The 26527-nt window shown below is 41.5% G+C and overlaps 1 protein-coding gene across 1 annotated transcript in view; it reads left to right on the forward strand.

Annotated features, from left to right (window-relative positions):
- The window catches only part of LOC306918204 (uncharacterized protein), a gene marked incomplete at its 3' end in the record, with an annotated part of 56583 nt that overhangs the window by 6107 nt on the left and 23949 nt on the right, over window positions 1–26527 (forward strand). Inside the window, exons 3-5 of the mRNA XM_079531081.1 lie at window positions 354–470; window positions 670–798; window positions 1432–1569. Coding sequence (XP_079387207.1) covers window positions 354–470; window positions 670–798; window positions 1432–1569 — 384 coding nt within the window. The remainder of the gene's footprint in view (window positions 1–353; window positions 471–669; window positions 799–1431; window positions 1570–26527) is intronic.

Genomic DNA, 26527 nt, shown 5'->3' on the forward strand with positions numbered 1-26527 from the left:
TGCACAGCAATGTGTGTCCCTGACTTCCTGGCTGGGTCTGTCTCTCTGTCCAAGCACGGAAATAGCGTTATAGCGTTTGTTGACTACCAAGTGTCACTGTTGCGCAGCCTAACACACACACACACACACACACACACACACACACACACACACACACTAGGGAGGGCGGCTTGTACAGTACAGTACTACAGCACGAGTACAGTACAGCGCCACTTATGATGTAAATCATTCTGGTTCATAATACAATATAAATCAATTTAGTCTGGTTCAGTTTTCTACAGGAGTGTTATGCTGTTTATAACACATGAACAACCTTATTATTAAAGTTGTTACTAATGTCACCTTCATTCCAGACCAGTGTGTGGAGTCCAGTCTGCAGGTGAAGATCAGTTCTCCAGCCACGACTGTCTCTATTAAACAGGAACCTGAAGACCACCTTAAACAGGAACCTGAAGACCACCTGGATCTCAGTAAGTTTAAATCACTCTGTCTTTATTTATTTTATTGGTGAAAGTGGTTCGGTACTGAGAGTGTAAACCGATATGAATCGGTTATCGATTTTAGCATTAACAATGTGAATGCGTTGATGCATTAACCTCTGCTTTGATCAAAATGTATTATGAATGGGACGCCGGTTCGTCAGTAAAAGTATTAATGGGTTCACATAAGGCTTTGCAGTTCATTCTACTTCAGTACCAGTAAGACGCCTGAGGGCGAGAAGCGACCTCAGGTCGCGTGCACGCATCCGCCTGGGTGACAGCAGACTGCTGGGCGAGCGCTGGCGCTTTGGCATGGGGGGTAAGATCTTAATTTTCGGGCCTGTTAAGAACTCTAGTTTTCGCTGGCTGCCGAGCGCGGCTGCACTAATAACTTTGGAGCAGGCCCGTCTAGAGTTTAAATGGATAGGTATCGGTCAAAAGGGAGACATCGAAGAGGAAGGATGGATGTAGGATCAACATATGGCATGTCAGAACAGGTCAGCTCCATATATGGAGATCTTGGGGTTTGAGGTCAGATGTAGAGTTGCTGGCCAATATTGATGACATCAGGGATCTACATTTACAGTATGGGCTTAATATTGATGAAATCAGGGATCTCCATCCCTGATGATGTCACACGTTCTCTCACCCCTACCACCATATATGGTGCCGACACACCAACTGATGGGAAATGCGCAATTCCATAGTTAACAACTAACCTGCTGGAGAAGACCTAACATTCAACTCGTCTCACATCTTCTATGAGAACGCTATAATGTAAATAAACGGCCACACTATTTACAGCACAAGCCGCAGTCAGCGCACCATCAAAGTTCAATTTTGAAAAATGTGGCCAAAGAGTAATCTGTTGATACTTTTTTCCAGCCTCTACTCTGCATTGAGGTACAATATTCAAACCTTGTATGGATAGTCTCTTTGTATTTTTTCATAGACTTTCTGCACGTTCCTCTGTGTGAAGAGGAGGTTCCACCTGAAGAGGAGAGGAGCTCCAGTCTAGTCCAGGAGGAACCACAACCTCCACAGATTAAAGATGAACAAGAGGAGCTAATTCAAAGACCAGAAGAGGCTGGTGGGTCAATGACTGTTGACATGTTTCAAATAGGCAATAAAAAAAAATACTGCTTAAAGAAATACTTCTTTCATTTTGAGTAGGGCTGTCAAACGATTAAACATTTTAATCGGATGCATCTCAGTTTAAAAAAATTATTATTCACCATTAATCAGCATTCAAACTGTGTCCAAGATTATGCCATGTTTTACAAGCTCATGATTCCACACATTTTGAGCAGTTTGTAGATTGGCTATTTGTGTTACTTTTTTCCCTTTCTTTCCCTTTTACAAATTCAATAAACAATTTATTTTCACCTGATGTTCACATCAGGATGGGGATCATTATTTTAGCACTTGAACAACTCCTTTATACTAAACTAGATATGGTAAAGTTTGATTTGAATATGTAGTATAATGAAAGGTCTTTCTACTGGTGATTTCCACAGAGCACCTCAAGGAGAGGTCTACAGTATCTAGAGAGATGGCCTCCAAAAGACATTCAGCCTTGTCAGAGGAACAGCCAGAGATGGACCAGAGATGTGGACTGTTTGATGCAAGGATGCAACCTGTAGTAAAATTGTACAAGATAGGTATGTAGTGTTTTATTTACTGTGGTTTAAACCTGTAGTAAAGTTAGACAATTTAGGCATTTAGCAGACGCTCTTAATGCAGAGTGATTTACAGTAATCAAGAACTGTCTCATGGACTAAAAACCTAAAAGAACCTTAACCGGTTCCCATTGGGAACCAACCGGTGGAAAGGGGGTCTCTGAGCTTGCTTAGAGGTCAGATACCTTCAGCGAGCAACGCCGCCATAAGGCAAAATATAAATGCCTGAAGTGTAAAGCCAAATGTATCCTTTGCCATATGACGGGGTCCCGCAGCGAAAATAGCCGCTCTACAAGCTAATCTGGTTGTCTTTTTGAATATGTTGCAGGGACTTTGCTCCTAGACCATAAGGGTCGTAACACATTGTATTTTTTTTTGTAGACTTTCTGCACGTCCCTGTGTGTAAAGAGGAGGTTCCACCTGAAGAGGAGAGGAGCTCCAGTCTGGTCCAGGAGGAACCACAAGGTCCAGAGATTAAAGATGAACATGAGGAGCTATTTCACACAACAGAAGAGGCTGGTGGACAAAGGTTAACATTACTAGCAGTGAAAAGCGAAGATGATGATGAAAACAGAGACACAGAGCCTGTAGCCGGCACCTCAACTGTACACATGAAAGCACAAGCTGATGTAGAGGACTGTGGAACATCACAACCAACTAGTGACAACCAGCTCCTCTCTTCACACTGTTCTGAATCTGACACTGAAGACAGTGATGAGTGGGAGGAGACTAGGGGAGATCAGTCAGCTTTAAACACACTGAAATCACAAAACACACACAATGTGGGAGGACAGCACAAGCTGTCCCAGGACCTGAAATCATCGAAACAAACTGATTCCATGACGAGTCACACAGGGAAGAAAAGTTTTAATTGTACAGTGTGTGGCAAAATGTTTAATCTAAAGGGGAATTTAAAAACACACATGATGACTCATACAGGCAAACGGCCATTTTCTTGTACAGTATGTGGTACAGGCTTTTCTCAGGCGGGTACTCTAAAAAGACACATGATGACTCATACAGGCGAAAAGCCATTTTCTTGTACAGTATGTGGTAAAAGCTGTGCTCACAAGGGTGATCTAAAAACACACATGATGACTCATACAGGGGAAAAGCCCTTTACTTGTAACGTGTGTGGTAAAGGCTGTCTTCACATCGGTAATCTAAAATTACACATGAGGACTCATACAGGGGAAAAGCCCTTTACTTGTAACGTGTGTGGTAAAGGCTTTGCTAGGAGTGGTCATCTAAAAAGACACATGAGGACTCATGAAAGGGGAAAGCCCATAGACACATGAGGACTCATACAGGGAGGAAACCCTTTAGTTGCAGTTAGTGCCAAATGCTTGGGTCAAAATGCACATCTGAGGATAATGAGGAGGAATCATACAGGGAAGAAGTGGTTAGTTGTAATAGTAATAAATGCACATTTCCCCCATGAACCCATTTAGTTGACACATGATATAACATAATTCATTCTATTCCAGGATGACAATGACAGATAGATACTAAAGCAGTGGAATCACATAATCTGACAATAGAGCGTCACAGTCCCGCCCCTTTCAGAACGAAGAGGTCACCAGAAGATAAGTTCCCATCCATTTCCCCATAGACATATCAAAACGTATTTATTTAAAGACCTTTTAAGCCTCGGATAAAGCCAACTCAGATTGTGACAAATCATGACAATGACAACAAATGTTGGTCCGGACAAATAATTAGAAATAAGAAAACTCAGTGTTACCCTCCCCTTTTTTTCTTCTAATTTGTTTGGCCCAATTATTTTTTGGGTTAGGGTTAGGGTTAGGGTTATTATTTGTCACCATCCGAATTTAAAGACCACCACAATTTAGTTTATTGTTATCTTTTTGTATGTAAAACCTATATAAACATGGCAGAGAAAGTTTTTGTCTTTGGTAGATTATTTCTCTATGGTAACACTGTTTAATTATACCGTTGGATGTTTCAGACGTTATACCTTTATACGTTTGGAAACTCAAAACAATTCAATGGCAACAGAAGGTTTGGCATTGGCAGAGATTTGTCACATTTGTTGTGGGTGTATCCCACACATACTAGCATGTTCATTGTCAGCGTGTAGATTCATAAACCAAGTGTGATGCTATGTTAACACATTTTCCTGCACATTATATTTGTTTCTTCAGTATTTTGTTTCTTTCTGTTTTGTTTTTTTTCAGGATTTGGAAAGTGAAAGTGGTTAAATGTGTCTGTGTTTTATAAATATTAAGTACTAACAAGAGCTTGTGACTAAATAAATAACTATTTTGCGTCTGTTGGAATGAAGGTTCTTTCATATTCTGCAAAACTGCCTAGAACTGCTACAGTTTTTCTCATTTTTATTTTATTTTTTTCTTTAACCTGTACTACCTATACTCAAGGTATTATTATTATTATTATTATTATTTTAATTACATCCTTTATTATTATTTGTTATTATTATTGTTATAATTATTTGGGGTCAAGTCCGATGGGGAGAGATCCCTTATTGTTCGTACAGCAACGCAGATCGGCTGAGGGTGCCAAAACTTGCAGTTCTGGCTTAACTGTGCAGTCGTTTTTTGCAAAACTTGGCAATATGGTAGAGGGCTATGCTACTTTAAACAGTGAGGCCCACAACCATTGGCCAAAGGGTGGAGCTTTAGCACTCAAGTGAAAATTCGAATATAAAAAAGGTATAGCTCATGAACCTGACAGTCAGCGGACTCCCTCTTTACCAAGCGTTTCCACCTTGTAGGTTCTGCCTCGCGTAGAACATACACGCCCGTTTAATCTAATGTGATGATGTTTATGGTCGCTATCGGAACACGTTACTAACATGTTTCAAATGGACAGATCTACAAGATAACAGCGTGTCTGTTGTGCACCGCGTTACACTTGTAGATCAGCTTATTTTGGAAAGCAAGTCCCTATACGATGGATCCACTTGTTAATAAAGTAGCAATCTGTAGGATATCCTTTTCTCACGTATAATGAGAAAGAAGTTAATTGATTTAAGTTTGACCTCAAGACTAAAGGCTAATACAACTTGGCAAGAATATTATAAAAGCCATTTATATTGAACAATTGCTCACTCATTCCCCTTTGCAGATGTAGTGTTTCGCAGGTAGCGGGGATTGAACCCCAGTCTCCCACTCGCCAGACCGACACACAACCTGTTGTGCCAACAGGGCTGAGCCTGATTGGCAGGGCTGTTGTGGGCCGGGTCTTGATATCTTTCATCAGAGCTTATGATTATTATTTGATTAATATCATATCACTGTCGTATGTCGGAATGACTGGGGAAATGGATCAAATCTGGACACACAACACAGCTATAATTTATTTGTCAGATGGTAAGTCCACTGATGCGTTCTTGTGATGATATGATATGTCGTCATGAAATATTAAATGATTCACGGGACATTTGGAGTTACCGAGGCATGCATGTCTGGCGTTCATGTTGTGATCAATATACAGTAGCCTACAGTATATCCCTATTGGCCCCACAGCCGATCAGCCTAAGTTTTAAGCCATGCTCTGCAAGCCAGCTGTCCTCCAAAGGTGAGATATGAGCAGGCTGCCTCATTGGGAACAGATGCACGACCATTTTGTCGTATTTATATAAGTCACACATTCTACAAGCTTTGAACTGAGCAGATTGAGCAGATTGGCCAAAACATCTTTAAAACGGCCACATTTTGCATTTCTTTCACAGATTGGTAAAAGGGCAGGGACTGAAGCCTATGCACGTGCCTTCCTTTTCTTAGCGGTCACCAGCGGACCTAGAATACAGTACGACATGAAGTGACCACATTTATACTCCTGTTCACTGTGAGAAGTGTTTTGGGGGTCTTCTCCTGGCTGGCAGGCTGGCCGGAGGGTTGACATTAAAGATGTGGATTGATCCATCATGACATGCTGTGGTCTCACTCTTTCTATACCAACACCTCTTAGTGCAGCGACACATTCCCATGATGACAGTCTGTTAAGATGTGATCTTTATTGTCTGTATATATGTAAACGATAAACCCTTATTCTGAAGTGTCACACCGGAAGTACCGGATATGCCTGTTACCCAATGTGTATATAATGACGCTGCTAATAAAGATGCTCGAGTTATTATGGTCACGAGCTGAATGTAAGTACTGAGTCCTCATTCTTTTCCTCCGTTATGTTTGTTCAGTCCGACTAGCTCCAGGCTATCTAGACTCTTCCTTATCGCTGTAATGGCAGCTCTGCTAACACAGAGTATCTGGTATTTTTGTAACCTCGAAAAGAAAAACTAAAAACAAGAAAAAATGATATGAGACCTTTATTAATTAAATTAAATAACATTTTACAGAAAATATACAATATTCAAAATTGGCCAAATAGGCCTATCTCACAGAATTTCCCCGCCCCCTTAATATGCCCCCTTTCGGGGCTAGCGGTGATAGCGTGACGTCACTCCATAGACGCTACATGTTAACAGAGGTAATTTAAGAAGTCTACAACTTTTGTTTTCTCAAGGTAAGGTTTGTTCTATCTGTTCGAGCTGATTTACCATCTTGTTTGCTTCATAATAATATTGGTCTGTCACATTTTTACATTAGGAAATGTACTTAGATTATCCAGAGAAAAAAACATGTGAATGCTAATGTTAAATGACACCACTATCTACCGGAAGGGGGCGTGGAAAGGGGGCTGTGAGATAGGCCTATTGTCACCTATCTAAGAAAGGATTAGAAATTAATTTTCACAATATGGAACAGTGTCAAACTAAATGTAATGACTCAAATCCTACCGCTTGGCAGGGTGTGGGGGGGGGGGGGGCATTTTAAATATATATATATTATTTTGGTGGCGGTCCCTAGTTCAAACATGATTTTTTGGGGTGTCTCCAGTTCAGTTATTAACACTGGGATGTCTGAAAAAAAAATCACTACTACTATGACGGCTAACGGTCAGGATGACCGTGTTTTTCGTGCTATTTGATTGGCCATTCTCTCCCCCACTCGTCTAATGATCTTCACACCTCTCTCTGCACCCGTTGACGGCTTGCCATTGTCCTCTAAATGTTACATTCCAACTAATTCAAGGCAGCTGTTTCAGCCAGAGCCAGGCACATTGCTCAGAGTCAGACGAAATACGACTAGTTATTAGTTATATATTGTCATTTTTATATAGAGGGGGAAACATCGATGTAATTAATATATATTTGATTGATTGTGCCAAAAAAAGGAAAGAGCCGTGCGTGCGTGCAAATCAGAAAAGTTTACAGACAAAGGAGTTGGGAGTTTGGGAGCGGCTAGCCTTCTATATAATGCTGCGCACATATATTAGCCTATATATATTTAAAAAATACCCAGCATAATTTTTGGGAAGGCTAAGCCTGGCCTAGCCTTACATACCCGCCGCTTATGATCGATGTAATTTATATTGTATTGATTGTGCCAGCAGAGAGGTCCGTAGCAGCAGCACGGTTTATATATACACCATAGGATAGATCAAGTCATGTGACGCATCACCGCCACAAATAGTGCTACCGCGTTATCTAAAATGCACTTCCGCATACCTCACCGTCAGTTACTTGGATCCATGAACATATATCACGGCTCTCTTTTTTTCTCTCCCTCTCTCGTGGAGAGGGAGAGAGAAAAAAAGAGAGCCGTGATGCGTGCAAATCAGTTCCACTGGTCGCGTGCAGAAAAGTTTACAGACAAAGAAGGACGGACAGAACTGTTCTTCTGACTGACAAAACATTTAGAAGTTCGGGACGTCTATCGGGTTGGACTGATTTCAAACACTGTCATTTTTATTTGGAATCGCGCATCGGCAAGCATTCTCGCTCCAAGGAAAGGAAATGTCGGTCGGGTCAAACAGACCATGCTATAAACTTTATTATTTCAGGATAATTGATTCATTTTTTATCATCACCACCTTACATAATTATGCTATAAAGATGGCGTGTATAGTCAACATGTATTTATATCTATTGAGCTATGCGTTTGGTGGAAACAATACGCCAGTCAGTCAACACACCATATTTCACCATTTTTTTTTTTCCGTTTCGAGAAAAATAAAGTCAGACATTGTTATTTCTGCAAACCGCATATAACAAATATAACATCTAAAACAACATTTAGTTTATGTTGTGAGTACATTCGTAATGTAAGTTTGCCTATACATGTGGAAGTAGTTGGAATGTAAATGACACATTAGCTTGAACAATGCCCGTCTCCGGGCCGGGAGGGACGTGTGAACTTCACTGCTTGCGGGGGAGAAAGGGTGAGGAGTCTAAGAGCGGTCCCACGGACCGAAAAAGAGCAGACTTTGTAGTAGAATTATGTCTAAAATCATATTTCCAAAACGTTTCAGATGAAAAAAAAAACAGAGATGGTTTGAATCGAACATTTAGAAAAAGTCATGCAAGGGGAACTTTCTCAGGACTTCATGGGCAAAGAAAATCCACTTCAAAATTTCAAAATCGGTCAGCCAGACCGCTCCGACGCGCTAGTGTTAAGGGGCCAAGCTAAATAGCTTATGGTCCCTTATTGTAGTTGTCTTTCTTTAAGGGGCCGCGCCCGAAGTGCCTGGCCCCTTAAAAACAAAAGCATGTCTGGCTTAACCGTGCAGTCGGGTTTCGTTAAACTTGGCAATATGGTAGAGGGGTATGCCAAACGGTGAGAACGCAAAGCCCACGGCCATTGGCCAAAGGGTGGCGCTATAGCACTCAATCGAAAATGCAAACTTTGAACAGGCATAGCTCATGAACCGTTTGACCGAGCCAACAATAAAACTTCGATAGACATATGCGTCTCCTGATGTCGAACAACTTTCGTGTTCTGACTTTTGACCTCTGACCCTGGCTAATGCTACATTCACATGGAATCAGGCAAGCAGTAGATGGCAAAACTGGAAGTAATTTTAGTGGACGGGAGCAGGACGGTAAACGGAACAGGACGGCACGGCAGCCTGGCAGCCAGATCCGGCGACGGTAACGGCAGACGGCATCAATGTTAAAATATTAAATATTTTTACCGTGCCTTCCAGCATGTTTTGCTGTTTGCCGCTTGCCTGATTCCATGTGAATGCATTAGATCAGTGAAGATCATCCACTATTTTGAATTATACATATTTTCTTATGTCAGCGCTCCAGGCCAAACCATGCAGTTGTTTTTCACGAAATGTGGCATTATGGTAGAGGGCTATGTCACCCTGCTTAGACACAAAGCCCACAACCATTGGCCAAAGGGTGGCACTATAGCACTCAATTGAAAAACAGCCATAGATCATGAACTGCCAGCTCATGAACCGCCAGTAATAATTACTAGGTAATTACTAATTTAGACTCCCTGATGTCCAGTCAAAGACAAAGTATGCATAAGTATTCAAAGTACTGTTTCCTTTTAATATCAATGCATCATGGATTCAAATTGTCAAAAGTGCAAAAAGCTGATCTACAAGCTCAAAGCATGTCACACTGCAACACGAGGTTGTAGATCGTCTATTTGAAGATTCGAAGGCAGTTGCAAAACGCATCTATCTATCTATCTATCTATCTATCTATCTATCTATCTATCTATCTATCTATCTATCTATCTATCTATCTATGATTCAGTGACAGTTACACACCCCCACCAACAGGAGGCGAAAGGCATTTAGGCAACAGTGCCTGGTTTATTTTGTTGCGCATGCGTGGAAAACCATTGGCTTTACTGTGCCATAAAGGAGGGGCTTGAGAATCAGTGGCAAGAGGAGTGGAATAATGAAGAGAGAGGGAGGCTGTATTTCTCAGCGCAGGCATCTGTCAAAAGGAGGAGCGTGTGTACGGGAGGTGACAGAAGAGACTCAGTCAAACTGACTCGGCTAAGACTTGGGCACTGTGGGCTAGCCAGTTGCCTGAGAATAGTGGGAAAACACCCGGATGGCCTGTGTGAATGTGGAAGAGCAGAGACTGTTGTCCACGCCCTATTTGAGTGTGAGAGATACAGGGCAGAAAGAGCTCAGCTATGTGAGGAACTAGCCAATATCGGGATACCCTCTGTGGAGTACAAGACCCTGTTCAGCCAGGGAAAGGAGCATCATTCTGTGGAGAGGAGCGTCCTGGCCTTCCTCCACAATACAGACCTCTATAAGAGGATATAGAGCACTGAGCGGAGTATCATCATGAACGGTGGAGGGCAGTAATACGCGAAAGCGTCTACACTGCCGGAAATCCCAAAAGAAGAAGAAGAAGAAGAAGAAAACATTTGACCCAGAAGTGCTTGTTTGCATCACGTCACGTAGCTGCGTCTAGTTTTCCATTACGGTGATGGCGTTGTTTGTTGAACAAGTGTAGTATATTGATAACCCAGATACACATAATACACTTAAACTTATGTAGTCTATATCCTGTATAACTCTAGACAGCCTGAGAGTCTATGTGTTACCCCTTTTTTCTCCTTCCCTTTGTTGAGACAAATAGGCTTACTCTGATTTGATGTATAGACAACATGTCTTTATACCATGGCACAAATATACATTCTTACTGCACACAAATGTATTACACCCACAGCATAATGTTAAGTACAAGTATAAGCATAATGTTAAGTACATACACCCAAGGTAATGCTTATGGTGCATGGCATGCTATTGAAGGAAACAGATAGGCTGGACTTTTAATACTGAGGTGCACCCACAGTTCTGCCGGCCTGAGGTCAAATAGGTCATAGGGTTCCCAGGCTATGTTGGAAGGTTTATCAATGGATGTGACTATAATATATTCTATTATCTTGAGACCTTAGTTACAGCCTTGGTTACGTAATGGACACACACACACACACACACACACACACACACACACACACACACACACACACACACACACACACACACACACATGGTCACATGCATTTAGTGCATGTGAATAGACACCCCGTATAAAAAAGCACCTTGTGTCAGTTGTGCTTTGCTTCCAGTAGGACACCACTGGTAAGTCATGATTCGATATATGTCTTGGTGTTCTTGAAATAAGGGCTTTTTCCAGTAGAACATCTTGCTGGTAAGTCATGATTCGATATATGTCTTGACTGTTTAGTCATGATTTGGAATGATTATGGATGTCCTGTAATAAACTCTAAATTGGAAAGAAAGGACATTGCCTGGACTGCCTCTCTTTTTTGTATAACCTGCATGGTACATATCTCCACCTATTATCAACACTCAATTTACTACAAATCTGGCGAGCTTAGCTGCGGACGATTACAACCTGTCGAGGGGATGTTGGTAAGTTGTTTGGCTGCTTACTGCGTTTCCACGAACAGGTTAACGGAAAGAACCTTTATTGATTTGGCGTTGGGGTGTTGTATAATGGTGGGGATATGGCCTTTTGTTGCAGGCAGAGGGAGTCCATGTTACTTTATTTGTAGGAACTACGGTTGCTAGAAATAAAGATGAGTACATACAATAAATGTGTATGACATAAGTAAGATATAAAAACAAAAAACTAAATAAAAAAGTGAAAAGAAATGTATGGTGTGATTGAAGGGGGGCCAGGGTTTTACTGGGCTTGGTGATGTTGGGCGGTGCGCGGCGTTTTTTTAATTCCATAAGTCGTAACGGTGAACGTCTGCTGCAAACCTATTTGGTTATACAGTCTAGCCTGGGGAGTCGCACCCTTTGATGCACGGAACAGATCAGCTGGAACGGACTGAATTTCTTTTGTATATGAAACATTGGCGTATACTTTGTTAGTTTTGAGGGGGCCTTGGGCTCACGGGTGGTTTTTGCCAGTCTTAGTCACTCCTACGGTGTTAAGCTGAGCTGTTGAAATGGTACAGTCTTAGTCACAGTTTGTGTTAAGATAGTGTACTCTTAGACACTGTTGGTGTTAAGATACTCTTAGACACTTTTGGTGTTAAGGTGTTGTTGTTGTCACTCTTGATGGAATGGATAATGTAAAAGTTTTGTTTTGTGTTTGAATTGGATTTTTTGTATGCGTGTGTCTTGTGTGGATTGCTTGTATAAAATGAGGGCGGATATTGAGGTGTGTTATGTTTTGTTATGGTGATAATGCGACTGTTGATCATATTGTTGATGGTTGTTATATTGAATTGGGACTATTGTATTAAATGTGGTTATTATATGGGGAGTGAAAGTTGTTGGTCTCTCTCTCTCTCTCTGTGCGCTTCTCGGCGTCTGTCCTTCCGGCCAATGGGATGGCAGGGCTTTACACGGCCTGCTCCTCGGGTTAGCGCCGAGGGGGGTATAGGAGAGGAGTGTATGGTCCACACGCGCGCGGCAGTGGGGAGTAGATTTACTCGATTACTTGTTGCTGCATGCGTGCTCCTCCCTGCTCGCTCTCCTCAGCATTGAGGGGGGTGGGGTGGGGGTGGGGGGCCGGTGTTGGCCTTCCCGGCTATGGCATGGCATGGCTTGGCTTTCACAGTTTTTCACGGTTTTGTTGAGTGTTCCAATCCATGGTTGATGATGTCACAATGGCCTTTGTACATTTGGCTATGGTTAAAACATGTACCATGTTTTAAAGGGGGGAAGGTATATTGATTTGGTTTGGAACATTTAAGAAAATAGTAATAAGGGTAATAATACGAATGATAATAATAATAATAATAATAATAGGCTAATAATGATGATAATAATAATAGGTAATAAACAATGAATAATCCAAAGGAGACATTGATGGACAGTGAAATTGAAACCTTTAAATCTCTATATACATAAAGGAATATCATAATGAAACAGGGAGTAATTAGGAATCTCCTTTGCATTCTTGTTTGGAAGAAATGGTCTATTTGAGCAATTGAATTTTGGGACTAAAGTGAAAATGAAAACAAAAGAGCATCATTGGACCCTAGTTCCTATTGTGTGAGTGTGAGTGAAGGCCCATGTGATTGAGTGTTATGTTTAAAGAATTGGAGAATTGATACTAATAACATCGTTTTTGTGTTCTTATGTCCAAAATGCATGTGGAGTGTCCAGTGATGACACAGAGCCAAAATCCCCATCCAGACTACAGAACAAAGGCCAGGAACTCAGACAAAAGACACAGAGGCCTTGTCTGGATTGAGGGGGAAAGCATGCAGACCCATTGCAGATGACCTCCGGTGATCTGGGGACTGCCATGATTGCAAAGATCAGTTATGGCTCAAACCATTTGAAGTTTTAATGAACCACATAGTAGTATTTGTAAATCAATTATTTGAGTGTGTTTGTGCAGGCATGCAGGCAGATCATTGGGAAATATATGCTAGGCAAAGCAAGGTCATGATACAACTCTGACTTTGAACCTTTTCTTATTTTGAGTGGTGGGACTGGCTATGGTACATTCATTTTGTCAGGAGGAAGCAGATATTATTATTGCTATAATACTGTTTCACCTAGCCACGAAAACCTGAACTAGGAGGAGTTTAGTGACAGTATAAGTTTGCGGGCAGGTAGCAAGCCAGGGGATATTTTCCAATGATAAGTCACATGTTTGGAAAAGTGTGTTGTATGAATGAAAAGTGTGATAGAAGCCGTATGGACTGAAAGGACAGAGTAGATGGCTGATGAATGAGTACAACAATATTGCATTACACATTTAAAGTCTAATAGACACAGAAAATACAGTGAGGAATGTACTCATAATAGACCTAATAGGTATGTCAATATCGAGTAGAAAATGACATGACGACTTGACTTTAGACTGAGACCGTGAGTTAATGGCATGCGTGTGTAATGATAGAAGCAAAAGTATATTTGCTGGTTGATTGCATATGGGTGTGTTGTGGTGACCTGTGTTATTCGGTTCGTTGTAACTAAAATAACGGCACAGATCAATTCAGCACGTGCTCGAACTTTATGAAGTAGACTAATGTAAATGACAGAGCATATTCCTCGATCGGCATGCATGACTGACTGATTATCGGAGCTCTGGAAAACATTGCATGGACATGACTGGGACAGGACGGTTAGTTTGACGGTGGGAAAGGAAAATAGGTACAGACATACATAAGATCTCCATATAATGTGATGGGATGATGAGTGTGAACCCTGAGGAATGAATGTGCTTTGGAGAGTGATGAATGTATGAATGAGGCAATGACTGAATGTAGTAATGTACTTCACAAAGTTACAAGGGGGGACTTTTACATTGGGAGAGAATATGTCCAATTGCTGATAGAGACCATTATTTTAAGTAAGAAATAAGTTGTTAAATGAAAATAGAGTCAAATATGAGAACAGTTTAAGTTACATATAGTAAGCCAATTATACATGTTATGGTTTTGAGGATAAAGACAGAGATGAGGAACTAATATACAGAGTGACAGTAATTCAATGCACTGATAAATGTGCTGCTAACAGAGAGGGAAAGCTATACAGGACTCATATGAGATCCGTATTTGGAATAATCAATAAATAAAGAAATGAACATATAAGTAATGATTGACTTTGGAGTCTGATGTCTTAAGTAATCACAAGGAGTAGTTTTGGAAGAGGGTATTTTGGTGTGGATGATAACAAGTACTGGCCTTAGTGTGCTGTGAGTTTCGTGGGAGGGCGTGGACGCGACGGCTAAAACGTGCGCTCCCTAAAACGCATAGTGCACAGGGACCAGGGGGCTCATGACCCCATGGTCACAGATCAGCTGGTAGCTAATTGTGTGAGTGCTGAGAGGGACGGAGTTGGCCCCACCTCTAGTGGGTGAAACTAAAGGGTTAAAGCTACAGTATATGGCCCCTCAGCAGTCTAAGAAAACCACCATTTTGTGCCCTATAAGGAGCTTGTTGATTTGATATCAGTGAATTGTCCCATTTCTTGTTTTACAAACAACTTCTGGGAAATAGAATAGATTTCAGATCTTAACATTAGGTGTATAACATTTGGACAGATAGTGTCACTGCAGTTGTTTTGTGTTAATCTTGTAGTCGTTTAGTGTTTATGATGAGTTATGATATTAGGGCCAGGACAATGGCCAGGGCACCACCACCCCTTGAGTCAGTACTAGTTGAGGCGGAGCAGGGGCAACGAACCGCCGACCAGGCCTGCAAGGACAGCCGGCCTGATGACACCGCTGGCCAACGAAATTGTGCTATCAATTCGGGATCTGACGACTGCAGCGGGGACTCAGTGAATTCTGAGGTGAGCTCTGACGACGACAGTGACCAGTGGTCATTTGAGCGACAGCCAGGACATCTTGCTGTCACCCGGCACTATGATATGGATGAGCGGGAACGTGTTTGCAACATGAGGGACGACACTATCACTGCTACACAAATGGCAGTGATAATTGAGGGTCACAACCTGGTCTATCGTCCATTTTCATACATAGACATAAAATACATTGTAAACAACCTGCCGCCACTCTGCGACGGAGCCCATTCATGGATCACTACGTTCAATGTACTCTTGGAGGGCATTCAATTGACGATGGGTGATTTTAAGAAATTGATTGTCTGGCAAGTTGGCGTTTATTCGATGGACAATGTTTTGAATTGGGCAGGACTTCAGAGATATATCGATATAACTGTTAATGATGACCTTAATGATGACCTTTTTGATGCATACAGGAGCCGCCTCTGGCGTGTTTTGAGGGTCCTCTACCCGACTAATGTAGACCCCAGCAGTATTTTTATTGAGGATATGAGTCGAGCTGAACACCCAAGAATGTATGTAGACCGGGTGTATCAAAGATGGAGATCAGTCACAGGGAACGATCCAGACCTAAATAAATTTGAGCAGGTGGTTTTCAGAGGCAAGGTTGAAAAAGGCCTGCCTGAGGCAGTACAGAAGGAGTTAATGGAGGTTGTGGGTCTTACCAGCATGACTAAAGCAATGTATATACACCATGTCGCGCATTATGTCAATCTGTACCGCAAAAAGCTAACTACTCAGACAGAGCAAGGTGAGGAGATGAAGAGGGAGTGGACTCATGCCCAACTGGGGAGACAGATGGGGGTTAGTCCAGGTAGTCAGCTGCAGCCACCACGTGCCAGCCAGGCTGCACCCCAGTACCTCCCATACTCTCCTCTGCCCGGGGTTAGACCACCTAGACGTCAAGGACCTGGTAGTAATTCTCATCAGAGGAACCAGAGCGCTTGTTACATATGCGGAGAATTCAGCCATTTCTGGCGTCAGTGTAACCGGGGCGACCAACTGCGACCTCCGCAGGGGTTGCAGGAATCATATGTCTGACTATAGACTCAAATAAGGATGTTAATGCCACAGCATACATACTTATGTGAGTAGGGGGGAGGATACGGGCAGAAAACCGCTGTCATTGAAGATTTTGCATTTCAACTTAGATGTTTTGTTTTTATTTTGTGTGTTTCAATGCATGTAATATTTGGTGATGTGCATTTTGTCAATTGTTTATGGTTTATTATTTTTGAACGTGTGGTTGACAATGACACATGTATTATGTGTTTAGTTATTGTTTGATGTTTATTTGGTTGTGTTTATTATTTGTGTCATGCTTTTGTCTCTCAAGAGGGGTTAGGTGATACCATTGTGTTGGGGGTAGGTTACTTTGAGATTGAGTGGTTATTGCTGTTTTTGTTTTTGTTTTAGAGATACGTTCCAGTATAGTTTGGTTATAAATATACGTTTACGAAGGTTCTTGTTAAACCTTCGAGAGGGGATTATGTAGTATATTGATAACCCAGATACACATAATACACTTAAACTTATGTAGTCTATATCCTGTATAACTCTAGACAGCCTGAGAGTCTATGTGTTACCCCTTTTTTCTCCTTCCCTTTGTTGAGACAAATAGGCTTACTCTGATTTGATGTATAGACAACATGTCTTTATACCATGGCACAAATATACATTCTTACTGCACACAAATGTATTACACCCACAGCATAATGTTAAGTACAAGTATAAGCATAATGTTAAGTACATACACCCAAGGTAATGCTTATGGTGCATGGCATGCTATTGAAGGAAACAGATAGGCTGGACTTTTAATACTGAGGTGCACCCACAGTTCTGCCGGCCTGAGGTCAAATAGGTCATAGGGTTCCCAGGCTATGTTGGAAGGTTTATCAATGGATGTGACTATAATATATTCTATTATCTTGAGACCTTAGTTACAGCCTTGGTTACGTAATGGACACACACACACACACACACACACACACACACACACACACACACACACACACACACACACACACACACACACACACACACACACACACACATGGTCACATGCATTTAGTGCATGTGAATAGACACCCCGTATAAAAAAGCACCTCGTGTCAGTTGTGCTTTGCTTCCAGTAGGACACCACTGGTAAGTCATGATTCGATATATGTCTTGGTGTTCTTGAAATAAGGGCTTTTTCCAGTAGAACATCTTGCTGGTAAGTCATGAGTCTTGACTGTTTAGTCATGATTTGGAATGATTATGGATGTCCTGTAATAAACTCTAAATTGGAAAGAAAGGACATTGCCTGGACTGCCTCTCTTTTTTGTATAACCTGCATGGTACATATCTCCACCTATTATCAACACTCAATTTACTACAAATCTGTAGTGTATTGCCATTATTTGTCATATATTGAGTGTCCAGGAAGCACTTTTTACCCTGTTGCATAAATGATTGGAGAGGCCAGGCATGTCCTTATTTCTGTATCATTTTATTAAGGACAAAGCTTAGTTACCAAATTCATGATCAGTCCATTCCAGAGCCATCCTAGAGCAGTCCCCTCATAGCTGTCCCCGACCTCATCTGGAACCTGGCTACAGATCTCACTCTGACTGACTGGATTCTCGACTGACCTCTCTGACTGGATTCTGTGGATTCTCACTGGATTCTCTGGATCTCCGCACATTTGAGACCCTCTTTATAATTCTCCCCAAATAGTGCATGTAGGGTGTGCACCCCAACGCCCTTGTATGTGTTTACGCACGTGCATGTGCGTCCCCAGACCACCGCATACTAAGTAGATGGTCACTTCTATAGATTATTAACACAATGGTATCCACGGTTCAATACAATAGCCTTTACAATTTCATAGCAGACCTTTTCAACTGATCACATAGGCCCTCCTTGGAATGTGGCTGTGGGCCAGCTAATATCAAGCCTCTCAGAGCTCACATGCAGAAACTCAGTCAGTGCAGGTTTGTCCTGCATAAACAGTATATGACATTATACAACATTATATGGATATTTCATCGTAATGTGGCTCTGTAATATACGACAGGTCCTCCCTTGACACATGAGCCAACATGTGTCACAAAACTCATAGGAAGGAGCCACATTAGAATCCTCCCTCTGGCCGATACATGACTTACTTACTGGAACATCAGCAATTCAAAGAAATCACACAATTACAATAGAATCCAAAAATACCCTCAAAAGTTTCCAGCATTCAAATTACTTAAAATCATCACCAGTGATCTTCATTACATTTACATCCTCATCATCAGTATGCTTGACTCTCTCTGTGTTTACTTCATTACATTTCATTTCATCTCATTTCATTTCATACACTTTAACACAAAAACACAGTAAAAATCATTTTACACCCCAATAACTTCTCTGTAGTATAATCCCTATCACTTTCAACAATCACATAACTCAAACATGAATAATGGCATCAATGATTAGTACACATATCTGACACTTAACACAATACATTGTCGCTTCTCCAACCCCTTTTGCTTTTACTCAAAAGCACTCCAATTATAGATCAATGTGTGTTATAACCTTTCAATCGTGACATCTAAAACACCTAGCTTCAGTTAATGTCATGACTAAATTATAGCTATAATCATCCAATACTATTGACCCTCAAAAGTTTAGTTTTCCTTTAGGACATGCAGAAATTATCCATACATTATTTCAACCCTCCATATTTCCAAGGCCGGGGAAAAACATCAGATAACATCAGATACAACCCCACTATTTTCAACCCAATGAACGATAACGGTACAAATCACATCTGAGTATCAGCATTAATCCCTCACAACATGCAGCTGATTCACAGATCAACTTCCAACACATATACGTCAAAAAACAGAGTAATCTATGTAACAATAGATAATTCCACAGTCTTGGCCAAATACCTTCATTGACTTTTCCCCATTCACAAATTTAGTTGAATAACAATACGCCCTTTATCTAATCTTAGGACGGATTACACTTAAGCGTACGGCAGGGCCACTACCTCTCGTCTAACAAAGAGACATCTACTAATATTATTCCGGTACACATTATTATTCATTTTCCCAAATCTAGGCATATTCATCCCCATCAAGTCAATTTCTCTAATTCAAATACCCTACGACAAAACCATCAACATACATGCCTATTATGTTGAATTAGACAAACACAGACACACATTTGAAATCAGATGTAACGATATTCATCTGATATAAAGATTCTTCTGTAACCGTTGCCCCTCTCGTTATCTCACGTCGACTGTTCCTTCAGCCAGCATGGCCAAATGAGGCTGTCCATGTCAACAGGTTATATGCATGATGCAGTGTCCTGATGCACCGCACAGTTGTTGTCGAGCTGTCCTCTCTCCCAAACTGAACTGACTTCTCCATCTCCCCCCTTTCAGTCATGACAAAATGACTGAAAATGAGAAGTTGACGCCCGTAAAAGCCACTGCAACCCTTTACAGAGCAGGCCACTGCAAGGCAGAAACTCATGCTGCAAAGTGATGCGTTGCTGGGAGCCTGTAGAACTGTTGAATTGAGCCGAGCCTCCTCCTCTCGGTATCCGTGGCCGATGAACGCCTCCCTTTGAACACTGAATCGCCGAGCCGAGCAGAGTAGAATGGACCCCCCTCACGATCGCTGCTGAAGAGGTGACGCTGGTGGTGCTCGCTGACCCCTGACTGCAGCCCCTCTCTCCGGCCGTCTGCTGCCGTGGTGATGAAAACCATGGTGATGACGACGCACACCACTGCTGAAAGCCGCTGGTTGACCGTAGCCGTAGCAGAGACGATGACGGTCCCCGCCGAGCAGACTGAACTAAACTTAAATCCTCAATTCCAATACTCTGAATCCCTACAAGTTGTCATGGCACTCCAATCACCTAAACAACAAGTCCAAGCACTCCCAGACACACTCCGTGACAAAACAAAGTTCTTTTCCTCAATCCGTCCCAGAGGAGCAGACTGCCCCCCCGAGCGCGAACAATGAGGCCACGATCTAGCTCGCCATTATTTGTAGTGTATTGCCATTATTTGTCATATATTGAGTGTCCAGGAAGCACTTTTTACCCTGTTGCATAAATGATTGGAGAGGCCAGGCATGTCCTTATTTCTGTATCATTTTATTAAGGACAAAGCTTAGTTACCAAATTCATGATCAGTCCATTCCAGAGCCATCCTAGAGCAGTCCCCTCATAGCTGTCCCCGACCTCATCTGGAACCTGGCTACAGATCTCACTCTGACTGACTGGATTCTCGACTGACCTCTCTGACTGGATTCTGTGGATTCTCACTGGATTCTCTGGATCTCCGCACATTTGAGACCCTCTTTATAATTCTCCCCAAATAGTGCATGTAGGGTGTGCACCCCAACGCCCTTGTATGTGTTTACGCACGTGCATGTGCGTCCCCAGACCACCGCATACTAAGTAGATGGTCACTTCTATAGATTATTAACACAATGGTATCCACGGTTCAATACAATAGCCTTTACAATTTCATAGCAGACCTTTTCAATTGATCACATAGGCCCTCCTTGGAATGTGGCTGTGGGCCAGCTAATATCAAGCCTCTCAGAGCTCACATGCAGAAACTCAGTCAGTGCAGGTTTGTCCTGCATAAACAGTATATGACATTATACAACATTATATGGATATTTCATCGTAATGTGGCTCTGTAATATACGACACAAGTCAAACATGTTTTCGTGCCTCTCGGGAATTGTTGATGTTTGTGCCTTTATTACACATTCGATATTACAGTAGGAACCGAAAGCTTGGTGGAAATGTCTCCTAAAGGAGGTCAAAAGCGTCAAATGGAGTCTGTACGGCTGAAGATAAATGAACAGCTAGCGTCGGTGGGAGAGGAGATATTGTTTGTTGTGGACAAACAGCAGCGTGGCGCTGCTGATGTTTGTAGTGTGGAGCTTAGCGTCAGAGTGTTTGTGTTGGAGCGCCTCAGCGCGGTGGGAGAGTTCATGGTCAACCTCTTCCAGAGAGAGATGGAGACACTAGAAACTCTGCTGGAGACACAAAACAAACTGCTGGACATTGATTTTGATATGGACATCGATCTACACACTACAGGTTAGTAGACTGAACAACACCAGCTTACCTACAACAAGTAGCATCAAGCTAGCTGGACGGAACTACATTTACCAGTAGTTATACTAGCTCTGGTCCATAGCTCTAATGCGTTGCATTTTAGAGCTATGTTACTCTCGACTTCCGCCGCTCGCATGAATGCATGAATGCCTCTCGTCTTTAGCATAAATACAAATAACGTTTTTGCTACTCACCAATACAAAGGCGGGTTGTGTCATTAGAAAGCCTACTTTCCTTAGTGGGAGCACTGTAAATGCAATGCATTAGAGCTATGGACCAGAGCTATAGTTATACTAGCCCTGAAACATGTTGTAGAGGCATTCGAGGATCCAAACCTCTAAATCCACATGGTGAGGGCCCTGGGGTGCATATAAGTATGCTAGTAAGTATGAAACTAGAAAGGTCGCAATTTTAAAAAATTGCAAAGTGTGGTTGCCGCAGTGGCTTACATGTGCCCCTCCCACTGATATTGCCAGCCAATTACAATGTCGCGTCACCCCTGCGATCATGCGTAAGTAATTCGGAGGGGATTTATCCCCCAAAAATCATGTTTTTGCGACAAACGGTTACATTTCTCGCATTTGCGGCGCCCCCTATGGATGAAAATGGAATTGCTTTTGGAACTTGGTTGAATGAACCACCCGCGACATGTGATTCAAATTTGGGATGGATTGGACATTCCGTTCGTGATTTATGGCATTTTTTGTGATATAAGCCCCTCCTACTAATTTCGGACGACGATTACGGCCGAACGATACGCACTACCAAAATTCTGCCGATGGTGTTTTAATCGGATAGGTCCAGAGATCATGTGTGCTGATTTTTGTGAGATTTGGACAAAATCTGTAGAAGGAGCAGCAAAAAGTGTGTTTTGGATAAAATTCAAAATGGCGGAAAATCTATCATGACGCAAATGGGCGTGGCCTATATGGGGAGATGCGTCATGACCCAAGGAAGCCAGGGAAAAAAACTATTTGATTTTACGACCTACGATTCACGAGTTATAAGCCAAAACGTAAAGTTGGCTGTTATAGCGCCACCATGAGGCCGACCGATAACATTATAAGTTGATTAATTTTAGTAATTATTATGAACCTACCCTCCAAGTTTTGTAACTTTAGTGCTTACAGTCTCTGAGGAAAAAATACTTGAATGTGAGAAAATACGAAAAATCGCATTTTCCCATTCATGTCAATGGGGAAATTCTATTCACTAATAAATTAATATCAATTAAACTATACAACATTTCTCTTAAAAAAATACAAGCACATCCTTCCCGATGAAGCCGGTCAATTTGAGATATGGCTCAAGTGCGTACAGTCAAAACTGTGGGAGGAGTAGCGAATCAAAAAAAAGACTAATCCAATGGAATAATAAAGTGTTACAATTGCAATAGTCTGGTTGCCCTGTTAGGGCAACCACACTAATAAGGTCAAAAACTGTATGCCATCTTTCAACGTATGGCATTGCAAATACGTTTGATAATCGCTACTCTGCTCAATATTGTTTTGAAAATGCCGCAAATTGCATTGCAGTGAACGAGCGCAAATCACAACTTCCCCCGGTGGTGGGCGGAGTCACAGTTTGAGGCGCTGTTTACGCGCCGTGGTGTCAGTGTATTCACTGTTCCAGAATCACTGCAGAGGAGCTTTTACTTTGAAGGGGAGAAATTATAAAGGAAGTGCATAGGGGCTCACTAAATTGACATGACATACTAAGTTTCTAATTAGAGGTGGAGGCTTCTATTAATCCAAATTATAACTTTATATCTTTTCCAAAACAAAATTTGATATACCGGTATATGAAAATGAAAACATTATGAAAGAAGTGAACAAATAAAGAAAACATAAAACTGGCGCCAACTGAAAAACTGGCGCCAACTGAAGCCAGTTTTACGCGATCGCTACATTTACATGGAAAATGTGTAGGCCTACATAAACATTCAGATTTAAAATATAAAGTCCTCACCACATGTGCCACGGGTGTTAGAAATTTGCTGGTACAGCGATTAGCATTGCTGCATCCCACGTTGTTTAATAAAAAGCATTTTTATCCGAACACCGACTACTTTTCTCAAACGGGGTTCGTTTAGGAAATTCACAGTTGCACACCGGGAGTGCACTCGCCTATTTGTCTGTATTGGCAGTGCGGTCAGCGTGCCTATATCGAACACACCCAGTGCCACACTCCTCCCGACCTATACGGGCGCGTAGTTGAAAGCCAATGGCAAAAAAAACAGCTCGGATAAAAATGCCTTTTATTATACAACGCGGGATGCAGCAATGCTAATCGCTGTACCAGTGAATTACTGGCACATGTTGTGAGTACTTTAAATTTGAAATCTGAATGTTTATGTACACGTTTGCTCTGTAAATGTAGCGATCGTGTAAAACAGGTGGAAGTTAAGCCATGACACTCGTGAAGTACGAGCGTCATATGAACCATGGCTATAGTTATACTAGCCCTAGAATGTCTGTGATCATACATAAATGACATAGCTGATGCATGAGACTTGTTTACTGATGCAAGCTCGCAATGCATTTCCAATGGTTTGACACATTTGTGTTGTATGAGGGGGAGGGGGGCAGTCGAAACACAGCCGAAAGCCGTACAACAAAACTGTTGTGTCAAACCATGTGACTTCCATTGGAAATGCATTGGGCCATGCCACTTACCCTTTGTTTACATCTACCATGCAACATTGTTGTATGCTATATGTAAAGGTGTGAGTCAGGCCTTACACCTTTACAACAGACTGATGTAGCTGATGCATGGGACTTGTTTACTGATGCAAGCTCGCAATTCATTTCCAATGGGAGTCACGTGGTTTGACACAACATGTTTGTTGTATGAGGGGGTGGGGGGCAGTCGAAACACAGCCGAAAGCCGTACAACAGCTTGTAGGCACAACATCCACACAACATCCACACAGCATCCACACAACACAGAGGGTGGGGTTTAACCACCAACCAATAGGAGAGAAGGGCTGTTTTTTATCCCAATGGGCGGAGTTTAGTTGTAGTCTCCTGAGTCCTGCAGAAAAGTCCGACTGGAGACTGGAGAGTGTCACCCAACTTGGAGACCTCAAATAAGCCATCTCAGTCTCTAAAAATCAGATTACTGCCTTCCCTAGGTAAATTCAGGGAAATGATTTATGGCACTTTTGTTCAACAATGTAACTGTTTTAATTAATTATCATCTATCTATTATAGTTATTTTAGTTTTGAATACTTTCTGTTTTCCATTTCATATATTTTATATTGCTGTATTTAATGTATATTGTTGATTTTGTGTTTTGTATTTCGGCTACATTGAAAATGAGGGCCTGCCCCTCAATTGTACTCCACGCTTAAATAAAGGTTATGATGATGATGATGATGAAATTACGCACGGCTGTCTGCAGTCAGCAGGTACTAAGTTATTTCTACAATCAGTACCATATTTAAGGCACTGATTATGTGTGTTGGTTTGTTCAGAACAAATAAACTATATAGGCCTACATTATGTAGGCTAGCCTACTTGACACAAATATAATTAATTATTCATAGGCTTAAAGTATTTTGTTAATGACATCTCCAGGCCTACACGTATAGACTCTTCCACAAATAAAGAGGGTCTCAAATCTAATAGAATCAGAAAGAAATGTAATCCAAGTTAATTCTCTACGGGCGAGCCACGCGGCTTTTCAAAGCACACGCGCGTACGTGCTCATTTACATCGTGCATCACCTATCAATAAAGCTTATATAGCGGCTCCACAGGAGCGTGCGTCATGTCAAGTCCGGTCGTAAAGGCTGGATATCCGAAAGTATTGTGTCATCTTGTGAGCCATCTAGAACATACATACACGGCCCTACCATTTAACCAGAAGAATGGGCAAATAATAATAAATATATATATATATATATATATATATATATATATATATATATATATATATATGACTACGACATTCTGTATTTAAGGTACATTTGTACAATCACCACAAATTCCTCCAAAACTTAGATATCAATCATTTTCCCCATAAACAATACCGTGAAGGATAAATGTAGGATGATAATGATGTATAATTTAGGCTCCAAGTCACGTACCCTTTACATTACTTAAGGTAATTTTATGTCCAAGTCATGTACCCTTTACATTACTTAAGGTCATTTTATGTCCAAGTCATGTACCCTTTACATTACTTAAGGTAATTTTATGTCCAAGTCATGTACCCTTTACATTACTTAAGGTCATTTTCCTACGGAACGGTACTATATAGACAGAGCCTACTTGATTTTATCATGTAAAAACTCTGTCCAGTTCTCACCTTTGTCCCCGTTTGTATAACTGTGCTGTACATAAAGTGTGTATCAGTGACTTTGGTGCAAAATAAACTAAAGAGAAAAGTAGTGTCTTGTTGTACTATACATGAGTCAATTTGGCGCCTTTTTCAGCCTAGTAGCTTTCTCTTTAAAAATGTATTATCTGGAGTAGGGCATGTTCAGCTTAAAACTAGTTTGTCTAGCTCAGATCGATATAGCCTAATTTTTACTGAAATTATCACCCATTAAGTAGGACAATTGCCCACCCCGTTTTACAGGACATGGTCATATCTATTAAAATGTATACTATTTTCACTTAACGTCATTTTAATCATACATGTTCAGGATACCTTTATTTTCGGTGTTATTTGGCCCCTTTTTTGGAATACTTTAGTTTTACCAATGCTTTCTTCCTTGCAATCATATGTTGTCTAATTGTGATTAAAACATGTCTGGGTTTCCAAGGCTAAAACACATGTAACAGGGTGGAGGTTGATGCTAGATAAAACCGTATTTACATTCCATGCCAGCTTGGAAAATCAACAAGCTGGCATGGAAACCAAGTGGAAATGCAAATTTTGAACTGAAGACTGAAGAAGAGGAGGAATTATACAAAGTAGGGTGACATTGATGACATCATGATGAGGACAAAATGAGTTGAGCTGTTCCTGAGAGCAATTTCCATTAATGCACCCATATGATATGAAAGCCTGATTGTTCAAAATTGGTTATTTGTGGGGCAGAACGGTTTGCGGAGCGGTCTTGTTATCGGAAGGTCGCCAGTTCGAATCCCCGGACCGGCACGTTAAAATTACCACCGTTGAAGT

This window comes from Electrona antarctica (assembly GCF_951216825.1).
Source record: "Electrona antarctica genome assembly, contig: scaffold_204, whole genome shotgun sequence".
In the NCBI taxonomy this organism is placed as follows: Eukaryota; Metazoa; Chordata; class Actinopteri; order Myctophiformes; family Myctophidae; genus Electrona; species Electrona antarctica.